The sequence below is a fragment of the Terrapene carolina genome, unplaced genomic scaffold (genome assembly GCF_002925995.2).
Source record: "Terrapene carolina triunguis isolate 2854851 unplaced genomic scaffold, T_m_triunguis-2.0 Scaffold210, whole genome shotgun sequence".
Taxonomy (NCBI): Eukaryota; Metazoa; Chordata; order Testudines; family Emydidae; genus Terrapene; species Terrapene triunguis.
The window spans coordinates 40,529,325-40,541,679 of NW_020664561.1; the positions used below are offsets into that span (position 1 = coordinate 40,529,325).

Here is a 12,355-nt window from a genome sequence, read left to right on the forward strand (position 1 = left end):
TGGGCTCGCCGCTCTCCCCCCGGCGGCCGGGGGGAGGGCGGCCAGAGCGCCGGAGGGGACTCGGCTCTCCCCCCCGGTGGCCAGAGCGCCGTGCCGCCGCCCCCCTTCAGGTGCCGCCCCAAGCACCAGCTTGGGTGCCTGGTGCCTGGAGCCGGCCCTGTATACAATATAAGAATGACAGACAGAATCTGGACTTTATGAATATAATGTTTTCTCTGTGCAGTGTAAATATGACAAACAGATCTGTTTGTTGACATAAATTATTATGGTTTTAAAAGTTAAAATGTATTTGTTTAAGAAGGCAGTTATTTTATTAACTAAATTTCAGTTTGGTACAATGAAAGAATCTGATCCTGTGCTCTTTGATTTTATTATGAGTTTTGAATGAATAAAGAATGGAGGCTCAATCCCAGTTTGTTAATCTAAAAGATCTGTTCTTTGCCAGGTCACATTTCTATTCCATGTTTCCTTTGGGTACACTGAAATTGCTCTTGTAAAAGATTTTTTCCATTATTGTTTTACTTGTTTAAGGTTTGATCCTGCTCCCCTGGAAATCAATGGCAAAACTCCCTGTGACTTCAATGGAGCTGGATCACATGCTTAAAGGATTCCACTGTATTTCTGGATAGGATTCTGCTGAGTACTGTACACAGCATGTTTTTTTTTAATAAAGACCATTCCTTTAACAAATATTAATGTATCTGACATTCAGTGTAGTACTTTACTTTACTTTTTAAAATGTTTCAACTGACTTTTTCTCCTGTGACTTTAGCCTAAATTCTTGGGAGACATTAAACCTCCAATACTGGCTGTTATTCTTCGTGCCATTCGAAATGACAGAAAGCTGGCAGGCTTCCAGCTTGTGTTTTACACAGACTTACACTCCACCACACCCAGGATACAAGTGTTTGTGTCAAACATCTCAGAATCAAGTATATGGAAACTCTGCGCTGATGCTTCAATAGTAAATTCTTACAAAGCAGCGGTAAGGTTCAAACATAATCTGACCAACCGTAAATGTTTTATATTGATATTACTATGTTTTTATATTTAAATTTAAAATAAAATGAATTATTCCTCTCTGTTAGGGTTATCTAAAATGGGGCCAGGATTGCCAGGACTACAGGATTGCTGGAAAAGTTGTAACTGGCCAATTTGCTGATTACCCAGCCACACAGATCAAGCTAGAGTGGCCTAAAGTTCCTTCAAGAATCAAAATAGCTGCAAGATGGTGAGTTTTGACTCATCATTTTTTGAAATCTAAATTCTTTACTTATTTTACAGCATAATCAAACTGGGAGAATGCATATTCAGCAATGAGCGTCCCACAATTACAGGCACAATCCTGCAGTTCCTATACAGGCAAAACTCCTGAATGTGGAAATTTTCATAGGATCAGACCACACATTGGTCTCTCCTGTTTTATTTAGTCTCCAGTTCACTTTTGTTTGAGTGTAATCCTTAGCATGAGTCTCTCTTAGAGCAGCACAATAGGTCCAGTTGAAACACAAAGTTCATTACATACTAATTAGAATACATTAATGTGGCAGTGATTATAAGAAAACTGTACTATGCTAGATTCAGAATAGGTTTCTCTTATGGGTTCACAGCCACACTACTGGGTTTTTTTTCAGTGTTGTCCAATATGGAGACACACAGATGGCAACTTCTCTTGATACCTGAATATATACATGTACATGTTAGTTAGAGACACTGGGATAGTAGCTGCCCGGTTAACAGATTACCACCAGATGCTTGAGGAGAACATAGTTTAAACTAGGTTGGATTACTCGGATAGGCTGATATCTGCTCTTGCTACCCTAGATAGAAACTATCCAGTGGAATACCTGGAAAATTCTCTTCTGAATGCATTTTTTCATGTACAGTACATGCACTTATTGTGGAGGATGAACAGGGGACTGAGTGTAACAGAGTTCATTCTTATTCTTTTGTAGGCAACACTTGTTTTGAGGCAATTTTTTTTATTGCTTATTCAGGCCCCAAACCTATAATAGGGACTGATGATGAGGTCCTCATCTCTTCACAGTGAGAATCGAAGTGAGCATAAGGGCCCATGCTAATGGATCCTGTTAACACATACTGGGGCTTTAATAACAAGCTGTCTGGTTTATAGGTATTTAATGGACTGGGGATGCCCAATTTTCAACATTGAATGTCTTTAATGCTGCTTGGCTATCCCATCCTGGTTACTGCATGCTGCCATGCGGCCTCCTGAATTCAGTAGCAATTTTCAGTGTTCTGATACTGCTGCCTCTCCTGCCCTGCACAGTACCACATACTAACACACACTGCTCGGTGACAGGCTTGCTCTCTAACAGATGCCAAATACAGTGTTTACTTCATTATGAGTGTTTCAGTATGAATGGAATTTAAATAAAACTCTCCACAGAAAATCAATTAAATCACTTATTCCCTCTTCCAGGTTTTACACATTTGTTCCAGGAGTTGCATACATGCTTGGATTTTCCCAAAGGGAACAGAACAATCCCTCTCAACAGGCTACTCTGGTTATGGCTCTAACTTCTCCAAGAACCTGTGATGTTGCTCTCAAGCTACCTGATGTAAATATTTTACTATTTAAAAAAAAAAAAAAGGTTTGCCAGAGAATTTAGCGCTCACAAAATTGAAGGTTGAGAGTTTTGGCTTGAGCCACCAATATTTTTTTCAGTTTATAAAAACAGGAATAAACTCCCATTCCACGCTCTTGGTGCTTTTACATAATTTTGTTTCATAATAAAAATATCTTGTAATTGACTTTTCCCTACTCTAATGGATAAAAAACAACTCAGCAAATAAAACAGAGCCAGCATAACAAATACATAAACAAACCAACAACTAACTAACTAACTAATAAAAAACAGTTCAGCCTTCAGAGTACCGCCTCCCCAAATCTCCAGGAAGAGGACAGCATGCTTGGAAGGTTGACAAATCCAGGCTCTGGTGGGCCAAAAATAGGGAGAAAAAATTACTGTTGAGGACCCCTGATAGATAATGTCCTACCAGTAGCCCTTTCAAAATGATATAGCTCCAGTTAAGGCTTCACTGATCTTGACTCTGGTAGTACAGACCTGGGGAGTTTGTCTCTCATGTAAACAGGTCCCGAGCCATTTGGGCAGTGGGGATCTATGATATATGTTTCCTCAAAGAGCTCCATTAATGAACCTCAGAGCTAATCTATATCACCTTTGTTATTCCAGAGACTTCATATGTGGCACCTGTGCAGTCATTGTGTAGTGTAGACAAATAGGAACTTTCATTCCTTTTCACTTGTGACCCACGTAGATTTCGATCAGTGAAAGGATAATGCATAACACAGCCCCCTTTGAATATTACCATAAAAATATTGGTTTTGCGGAAATTTGGCATATTCTATATTCTAATCTATTTTCTGTTTCCTTTTCAGCTCACAATTTATGGCAGAGACATTAGCCTTCCACTGCCACTCCCTTTAGATCCACGTATATCAGCTTCAGTGCTGCAGTATCCTGCTTGGAATTTCTTCACTAAAATACCATCCTCAGTCATTGACAGTCTTAAAGGTCAGTAATTCATCATCTTCAAAGCACTAATAGCCTCATTTTTTTTCATTACTTGGAATTATTTTACATTTATTAAAAAATAAATTGAACTGCAAACAAAAACTTTACATCTATAATCAAGGTGAGCTAGGTTGCACAGGTGTAAACGAGAGCAGAATTTGGCTCAGTGTACCATATGTTGTACTAATGTCTAAAAATATTCAAATCCAGGTCAGAAATTAGGGTTTGAGTCTGCCCATTGACAGTAGTGAAAAACACACATTCTCCCAAATTTGCACATTATTTTGTGTCAGATTCATTATCTCTTAAGAATCCTGGATAAAATTAGATTGGAATGTATGACCAAGATTTACAAGTGATCAATCATTTTGAGCACTTCAGTGTTTGGGCAACCTGCTTGAGACTCCTTAAAGGGCACCCAAAATCACTTTTGCAAATCTTGGCCATAATCTCACCTCCTTTATTTGTGTTTTTAAGGGTTTACTTTTTCAATAATGAAATATTAAGGACCCAGTTGTGCGATCCTTTTTCAGGTAAAATCTTCAATGAAAGAGCCAAATTATGCACTGGTGCAAATGGACACAATTCATCTGAAGTCAATAGATTTGTATCACAGCTGAATTTGGCTCAATGTGGAGGACTGCAGAATTGGCCTCTACGTTTGTTACAGAAACTTAATAAGAAAACATATATGAGCCAATTCTGCTCTCAATTACACCAGTGTAAATCCACTGGGACAAATTCCCATGATGCAACTTTGTTGAAGTCAAAGCTGATTAGAGCTGGTAGGAAAATTTCTGAGAATGACATTTCAGTGAAAAGTGGGTTGGAGAGAATGCTCATATTCTGAGGATTTTGTTTTCTGTTTCTTAACCAGCTCTAATCCTGATAAAACTCAGTATAATCAATAAACCCATATAAGCTGTCAAATACTCTGTCATGGAACTCCATCTTCTGGTGCTACTCCTCTGAAGTCAATGATGTGGTAATTATTATTAACATGGTGGGATAAGTTCTTCTCTCATTTACATCACATCAAGGTTACTGAAGTCAATAGGCCAAATTTATAGGATTGCACCAGAGCAAGCAAGAGCAGAATTTATTTCACAGTATTCATAATGGTCATATTTCTGCTCGCTTGTGTGCAGTGATGGGCAAAATGCTGCTCTCACACTGGAGCCAATATGAAATTATTCAATACAGTGGGGTTACTTTGAATTTATGCTGGTGTAGGCAAGAGTAGAAACTGGCCCAACAAATAAAAAAAACAATTAGTACATTTGAACACCTAAATGAAAAAGCTCACTAATGGTGGGCGCTTTTTTCAGGTCATTGTTCAGTCTCCCAAAATACGATCACAACCTTCAATGAAGTTGAATTCAACTACTCAATGCCTGCAAATTGCTACCATGTCTTGGCCCAAGATTGTAGCCCAGAACTGAAATTCCTGGTGATGATGAAGAAAGCTGAAGAGTCTGCTGACCTTAAAGCAATCAATATCAAACTTGCCAGTCAGTAAGTAATTCCAGAGAATGTGGCAATTAGATGCTAAGATGATCCCAAGGAAATCTGAGAGCTAGAGGGTTAATGGGGATTGATAATGGAAGAGGGCTCATCCAATGGCTATTGAAGTAAATGGAAAGAAACCCAGAACTTTACTACACCTGGAGGTCACTTTTTAAATGCAATTGAGGTTTGTACTAACCAAAAATCTTTACCACCTGATAGCTGTTCATTAAACTATGAGAAATTAGTTGGTTGTCTCAATCCAGTTCTTAGGGAGCAAGTACAAGGATTGCAATTATACTATTAGCATCCTGCATGACAATCTCAGCAGAGAGGACAAGGATTGAATGTATGTGGAAACTAAATTACTCTCTCATTTTAGAGGTGATCTGTTAGGCCACCGCTTATTTGGTGCCTAATGTTCCACAGCCATTATCAAGTCAATTTAAGCCACACACTGTCTTATATTGCAGCAGCAACTGTGCAGAATTGTACACTGTAATACAAAAATTTGATGATATAATGTGTGTATGATTAGATACCACAAAAAACAATATGGGAGAGTTGTCATTTATTTCCTTGAAATGTAGGTGGTTTCCTCTAGTATAAGGTATAAGCTGGGGCAGCATAGGGAAGCTTGCAGTGTGCTGTACCTGTTTTGTGGCAAAATAAAAGGTTGCAGGCTTCTAGTCTGTTGGTCTAGCACAGTGGTTCTCAAATTTTTGTACTTTCACACAGCAAGCCTCTGAGTGTGACCCCCTTTATAAATTAATAACACTTTTTTAATATTGAACATTATTATAAATGCTGGAGGTGACGCAGGGTTTGGGAATGGAGGCTGACAGCTCGCAACCCCCCATGTAATAACCTTGCGACCCCCTGAGGGGTTATGACCCCCACTTTGCGAACCCCTGGTCTAGCACCTTTTGCATTGGGGGCATTCTCTGCAACAGTGGAGCCTTTTCCCACTCCCTGGTCATTTCATGAATCCTGGAGGAGTTCCTCTGGGAAACATCCACCGACTCCTTGTACTCATTCACAGAGCAGTGGGTGCTGTCTGGGGTTCTCTGCTCGCTGTCCCCCATACACCTTTGACCTACACTCCCATTCCTGTTTTTATCATTTTTTGTCCCAAGTAATCATTTGTATCCTGGATCTTATGGTCCCTTTCCCACCTGATGGGGGTGAGCCTTTAGTTTGGTGGGCTCCGCCTACCGCTTACTAGAATTCACATAGGCTATCACCTTTCAGGAATGGTGAACTCATTTGTGAACATTTGAAAAAAGTGAATGAATCTCCATTCTTACAGATCATTTTTTTGTTTTAAAGTGGTAATTTAATAAGGAAACAGTCTTTTATTTTGTGACTCTCCTTTGTTAAAAATTCTTATTTTAACATTATGAACAGTGTATCATGATTGCTAAAATATTTTTGGGGAATTAAGCTGTTTATGGTAAATGTAATGTCTAAATAAAATTTTAAAATATATTTTTCCTGGGAAAAAATGCTACAATACGCAGTATTTTCAGATAATCGGAGAGATTATAATTTTGCCACAGATAACCCAATTTTCTTGTGGAATGTGGAGCACCATCAACTCACTTTAATTATTATAGAAGTATCTGTTTAGCTCCAATAGTGTGTTGGAGTGCTTCACTTCAGGGTGATAAGGGAACTCAGGACCCTGCAGGGTCAGAGCTACAGTGTTTATGAATTGTGAGTTAAGTAGCACAAAAGTAGCACAAAAGGGATGTAGGAGGGTGTTCCAGGCTGGGATCGAGGAGTTCGGAGGGTGGGAGGGGGTTGGGGTATGGGAGGAGGTCAGGGGTGCAGGCTCTGGGCGGCGCTTATCTCAAACAGCTCCTGGAAGCAGCGGCATATCCCTACTCCGGCTCCTATGCGGAGGTGCAGCCAGGCAGATCTGTGCATTGCAGTTCCTAGCCAATGGGAGCTGCAGGGGCAGCGTCTGGAGCCCCCTGGCTGCCTCTATATATAGGAGCCGGAGGGAAGTCATACTGCTGCTTCCAGGAGCCATGCAGAGCCACGGCACATGTGGAGTGGGGCAAGCCCCCAACCCCGCTCCCCGGTGGGAGCTCAAGGGCTGGATTAAAACGTCTGATGGGCTGGACCGTAGTTTGCGGCCCATAGTTTGCCCACCCTTACTTTAAACTCATTTTGTTCTGTTTTTAAAGTGAGATTGACATGTATCCTTCAAATGGACTCATCCAGCTGATGATCAATGGTGTTCAAACCCCAGCAGAGAGTCTTCCATACACATCTAATTCTGGTAGGTGACACAGTATATTTTACATTACATTTAATCTTTTCTGCTATATATTTGAAGAAGAAAGAGGGAAAACCACACCAGGCAGGTCAGCCCCATAGATGCAGCAGCAATATTTTAATTTAAACCCAACAATATTATCAGACTCATGGCTGGGGAATAATATGTAAGAGCGTGGTTCTGCAGATCTCTCTCAGGCTAAAATTCACCCTGATCTGGAGAGCCAGATCAAGACCCTCGGCACTACTTAAGAATTCCATTGGCGATAGGCCGGGGACAGACAGACCATGACAGAGCAATGTGTACAGGGTGGCCTGTGCACCCCCTGCACGCCACACTGTGATTTTTTGCACTGGCTCCACCAAGGCCATTTGAGAGGTCAGCAAAAAAGATGGGCAAAGAACAGGGACACTGGATCTGCATAATCTTGCACCCCAAGTTTATAAAAAAAAATATATTGTTTGGGTAAAATGAAACTTTTCATTGGACCCAAAATGAAAAGGTTTCAAGCATTTGTAAACATTGTTGATTTTTTTTTAAATAAAAATTGAAGATTTTGATTCAAAAAGTCATTTTAAATAAAACATTTCATTTTGAAACGTTTCGATTTTTTTCAGAATTTGGTTTGGCAAAACTGACATGAATTTGTTAAATGTTTTGGTGAAGCCCAATCTGCATTTTTTTGCCCAAAAAGCTTTTTGTACAAAAAATTAGCCTAGCTCTATTTGTAGAAATGGAGTTACAGCAGCTACAGTATTGCAGCATCTTGGCGAAAGTAGCGGCCACTGTGTGGGGCCGAGAGGTGTTGCCAAGTGTCTCTGGAATTCTGCCAGAGCAGCGGTCACTTTTAGCTGTGTCTCATTCCTGTTCTGCATGGCCTGGACTCTAAGCAATTGGCACAATCTGATCCCATATTTTTTATTATAATTTTCAATATTTATGTTTTCTGATTTGGGGGTGTTATTTGTTTGTTTGTTTGTTTGTTTGAAGCAAATAATGGCTCACTTAAATAGTTTAAATGGATGGTATTGGTGTTTTAAAAATTATTTCCTATAAATTATATTAAAAAATTGGCTTCTTTCTGTGGCATGCAGCCAGAACAATGTTAGGGCATGCCATTCCTCTCCATAAACAACTGTCACCACTATAGGAATTGTAGTTTGACTGTATTCAGTGTATATTTTATAAACAACTATTCTCAAATTGATTGAATATGTAATAATTACTGTGTTATGCCCTGATCCTGCAATCAGATCTCTTGACAAAGACCCTCACTGGACGTGCTTGCAGGATAAGAGCCTAACAAACCAATAGTAATTTGGCACCTTTACTTCATTGGGGTTTTGTACAGGAGCTGAGGTCCTCATTAGCAAATCCAATTTCAGGATTGAGGTTTTAGAAACTTGCCGAATTAAGAGCCTGGTCCAAATGCCATTGAAGTTAATGGGAGACTCTTCCTTAAATGGGAGTTGGATCAGGCTCTAAAAGAGTGACTTTTGCCTTCAAAGAAAGATCATTTTGCTGTTATATTACAGATGCATACATTCTGATCAGCAGTGAGAAGGAAGGCTTGTCAGTAAAAGCCCCAGAGTATGGCATAGATAAACTTTATTATGATGGACATACACTTAAGGTACAGTACTTTTTTCTTCACTGTTAGTGTTTTCATTTTTATAAAATAAACATTTAAATTGACCTTTCCTTTGTTTTCATACAGATTCAAGTTGGTTTCTGGATGGCTGGAAAAACATGTGGTATTTGTGGAAAATATGATGGTGAGAGTAAACAGAAATATCAAATGCCTAGTGGATATGTAGCTAAAGATACAATGAGCTTTGCTCATTCTTGGATTCTCTCAGAAGAGCCCTGTGCTGGAGGTATGAAGATTCTAAAATATATTAGTGCTATTACCATGAGTGACAAGTGAATAGCTTCAAGAATAACTACAATATTTAGATATATGTGCTATACTGGATCCAAGTTCTAAGGAAAAGCTGGACAATAGAGTACCTGCCAATCTGCCGCTAGTGCACACTTTTCACTATCAATGTAATTGGTGCTTACATATAAAAGAAAGTAAATTTTCCTGAGATTGGTAGTTCATTGCAAGGTCTTGTGTTGTTGAATTGTTATACCAGGTTAGTTTTTATCATGCATCTACATGAGGGATTTGTGTGTTAAATTATATTATAAACACAAAAATGACTTGCAATGTAAGTCAGGTAAGAACCAGTAAATACCTATAAAAACAGATATTCTTTAAAGGCAGATAATCATTTTATTGGGCATATCTTCATTGCTGATTTGTATTCTGCTACTTTCATGTTTTTATTGTCTATCAAAAATATAAAGTTTCTCTCTCCTAATTACACGAGACAGATAAGGAGCTAGAGAGGGACAACATTTTAATGGATAGAGATTGGGGGCACATGACATCTTGCCATGATGTACAAAAACATATTAGCAGCCACACCCCAGTAAGAAGTCAAAATGCCCTCTATGGCCAAAGGGGGTGTGACATGGAAGAAAAGGAATGTAACTGTGCCCCAAGTTGAGCAGCCTGTAGTCAGTCCATGTTGCCGGGAGCAGGTCAGGCATGTGCATCAACACTTGCACAAAGGAGCAACCCTACTCTGCAAAGCATAACACCTGTCCTGAGCTGTCTTGGCCTGTTACTGCAAGATGCCTCTTGTTACAGACATGCAGTTGTTATCCCATTGGCATTCCTCAGGGCAGAATTTAGTGCCTGATCCTCCTCCTTCTGAAATCAATGGTAAAACTCCCATCAACTTCAATGGGAGCAAATTTAAAATATTATTTATCACTGATCTACTTTGTTTAGATCTCTTTGATTTCACTGATTCATCTATGTAATACTCAGGTATAGTTGGGGAAATGTATATGCTTTCTAGAGCGTATGTTTTAAAATCCAATTATTTGACTTCTTGTAGCTTGTAAACTGCAGCGCACACTCATCAAAATTGAGAAGCCAGTTGGTTTTGAAAATGTGGCCTCAAAGTGCTATTCAGTCGAGCCAGTTTTGCGCTGTGTGAAAGGATGTTCAGCAACTAGAACTGCTCCTGTCTTTGTTGGCTTCCATTGTGTGCCAGCTGGTAAGTCTCAAAACTCCATACCTTTTCAGGGGGTGTATCATGCATGTCCGATTGTTAGACTCTATGAAGACTTAGCATCCCCATCAGCTATGGGAGGAAGTGCATCGGTCCAGGCTACAGCCTCCTGTGACACTGTTATTTATGTTCTTCAAAGAGCTTACCAAGAACCTTTAGCACAAAGAAGAGAGGATGTGGTATTTCTAATGTGAAAAAAGCCCCAAATCCTAAATTTTGGGAGAAAAAAAGCAGTAAAGTCTACCTGCAGAGTAATTTTACTTCAACATGGGTAAGGGTAAGAGAAGCTAGCCTAAATGATTTTAAAAAGTGTACTGTCTTTAAAAAAATAAGATTCCAAATAATGATGCCCATTAAAATGACAAGCTTGACTCTGGAGTCCTTCTGCATTCAAAACTCTCATTGAGTTCAGTGGGAGTTGGACCTGCATAAAGACTGGTTCCTACAACTTTTGTTTTTGTTTTTTATTGCTTTGGCCTAGCAATAAAACTTTTGTTTTTTATTGCTTTGAGATGTTTGCTTTACTCTTCAAGTAATCAAAATGCAGATTTTAAAACTGTATAATCATGGATAATCCATTTGAATTAGCACATTTGAGTCCCAGGAAAGTACACAAATAACTTTCACATCACTTCCCCTCTCCCCATTTTCTTATTTTCAGACTCCGCAGCCAGCTTTGATGAAGAACAGATTAGGTTAAACCAGAAGTCTGAGGATTTGGAGAACACAGTTGATGCTCATACAATGTGTTCCTGTGAACAACTACAGTGTGCAGCATGACATGACATTTCATAGGGTTAGATATCCCTAATGGTGGATTTTTTTTTTGATGTATGTATACTCGTTCTCTGCAATCATGGACACACTACTTTGTTTCAGACAGCAAAGATATTAACACTGAATTATTTTATAAAATGATTTCTCAATGTAATATTTTAAGATTTTGAAAACAATTCTGGATACCCTTAATAAATATTTGTACTTTAAAAACAGTTGTTCAGGTTTATTTTTTGACTACACAAAATTATTTTGTCACAGAGAAATAAAACACTTCATTATATTATTGCACTATCCAGCAACCTTCAGCAGTCATTAAGGCTACACTTTTAAAAGTTGCCTCCAAGGCCCAATCCTGCAACTGGCACTGTGCAGGCACCTACTCATGCAGTGCCAATCGCAGGACTGGGGCCTATGCTGCGTGTCCCAGTTTTAGGATAATCAACTTTACACACCCCAGGGCTTCATTTTCAGCAGTGCTAAGCACATGCAGTTCCTATGGGCTCACATTTGTGTTACATATTTTCAGGGCCCTGTAAAAAGCAGGCCTGGACCTCTTGGGTACCAATAACGGAGGTATCCAAAAGCCGAGGCTATGTTAGAGTAAATGCTCTGTAGGGCCTGATTCCTCTGGCATACCTCCAGCTCCACAAAAACAACAAGGAGTCCGGTGGCACCTTAAAGACTAACAGATTTATTTGGGCATAATCTTCGGTGGGTAAAAACCCACTTCTTTGATGCTCCAGTATTCCCAGGCACCAAGGTGGGGGACAGTAGGGAGCTGGCAATAGTTGAGAGCCCGTCCAGAGGTGGCCCTCGCGCCTACACCCTCTCGAGCCTTTTGCCAAACTACTGGCTCCCTTTGCCTCAGTTTCTCCATCTGTTAAAAGGGGGGGGGGAGGGGAAATAACGGGCCACGCTCCTTGGCAGAGGCGCAAGAGCCGCCAGGCTCCCAGCTCCAGCGCCGCTGACTGGGCCGGCGGGGCCTGGCGAGCGGCACGCGGTCCCCAGGAGGGCGGGGCTCACTGTCAGTCAGTGACGAGCTGGCCCCGAGTCTCCCTGCCCCGGGCGTTATTTACACGCCCAGCTCCGGGCAGGGC

The 12,355-nt window shown here is 40.2% G+C and overlaps 1 protein-coding gene across 1 annotated transcript in view; it reads left to right on the forward strand.

Moving 5' to 3' along the window:
* LOC112107728 (vitellogenin-2-like) overlaps positions 1-11,338 on the forward strand; it is a 34,757-nt gene extending 23,419 nt beyond the window's left edge. The window contains exons 26-35 of the mRNA XM_026655638.1: positions 773-985; positions 1,089-1,231; positions 2,444-2,582; positions 3,425-3,560; positions 4,889-5,075; positions 7,259-7,353; positions 8,886-8,983; positions 9,068-9,227; positions 10,302-10,463; positions 11,140-11,338. Coding sequence (XP_026511423.1) covers positions 773-985; positions 1,089-1,231; positions 2,444-2,582; positions 3,425-3,560; positions 4,889-5,075; positions 7,259-7,353; positions 8,886-8,983; positions 9,068-9,227; positions 10,302-10,463; positions 11,140-11,258 — 1,452 coding nt within the window. The 3' untranslated portion in view covers positions 11,259-11,338. The remainder of the gene's footprint in view (positions 1-772; positions 986-1,088; positions 1,232-2,443; positions 2,583-3,424; positions 3,561-4,888; positions 5,076-7,258; positions 7,354-8,885; positions 8,984-9,067; positions 9,228-10,301; positions 10,464-11,139) is intronic.
* The last annotated feature ends 1,017 nt before the right edge of the window (positions 11,339-12,355 follow it).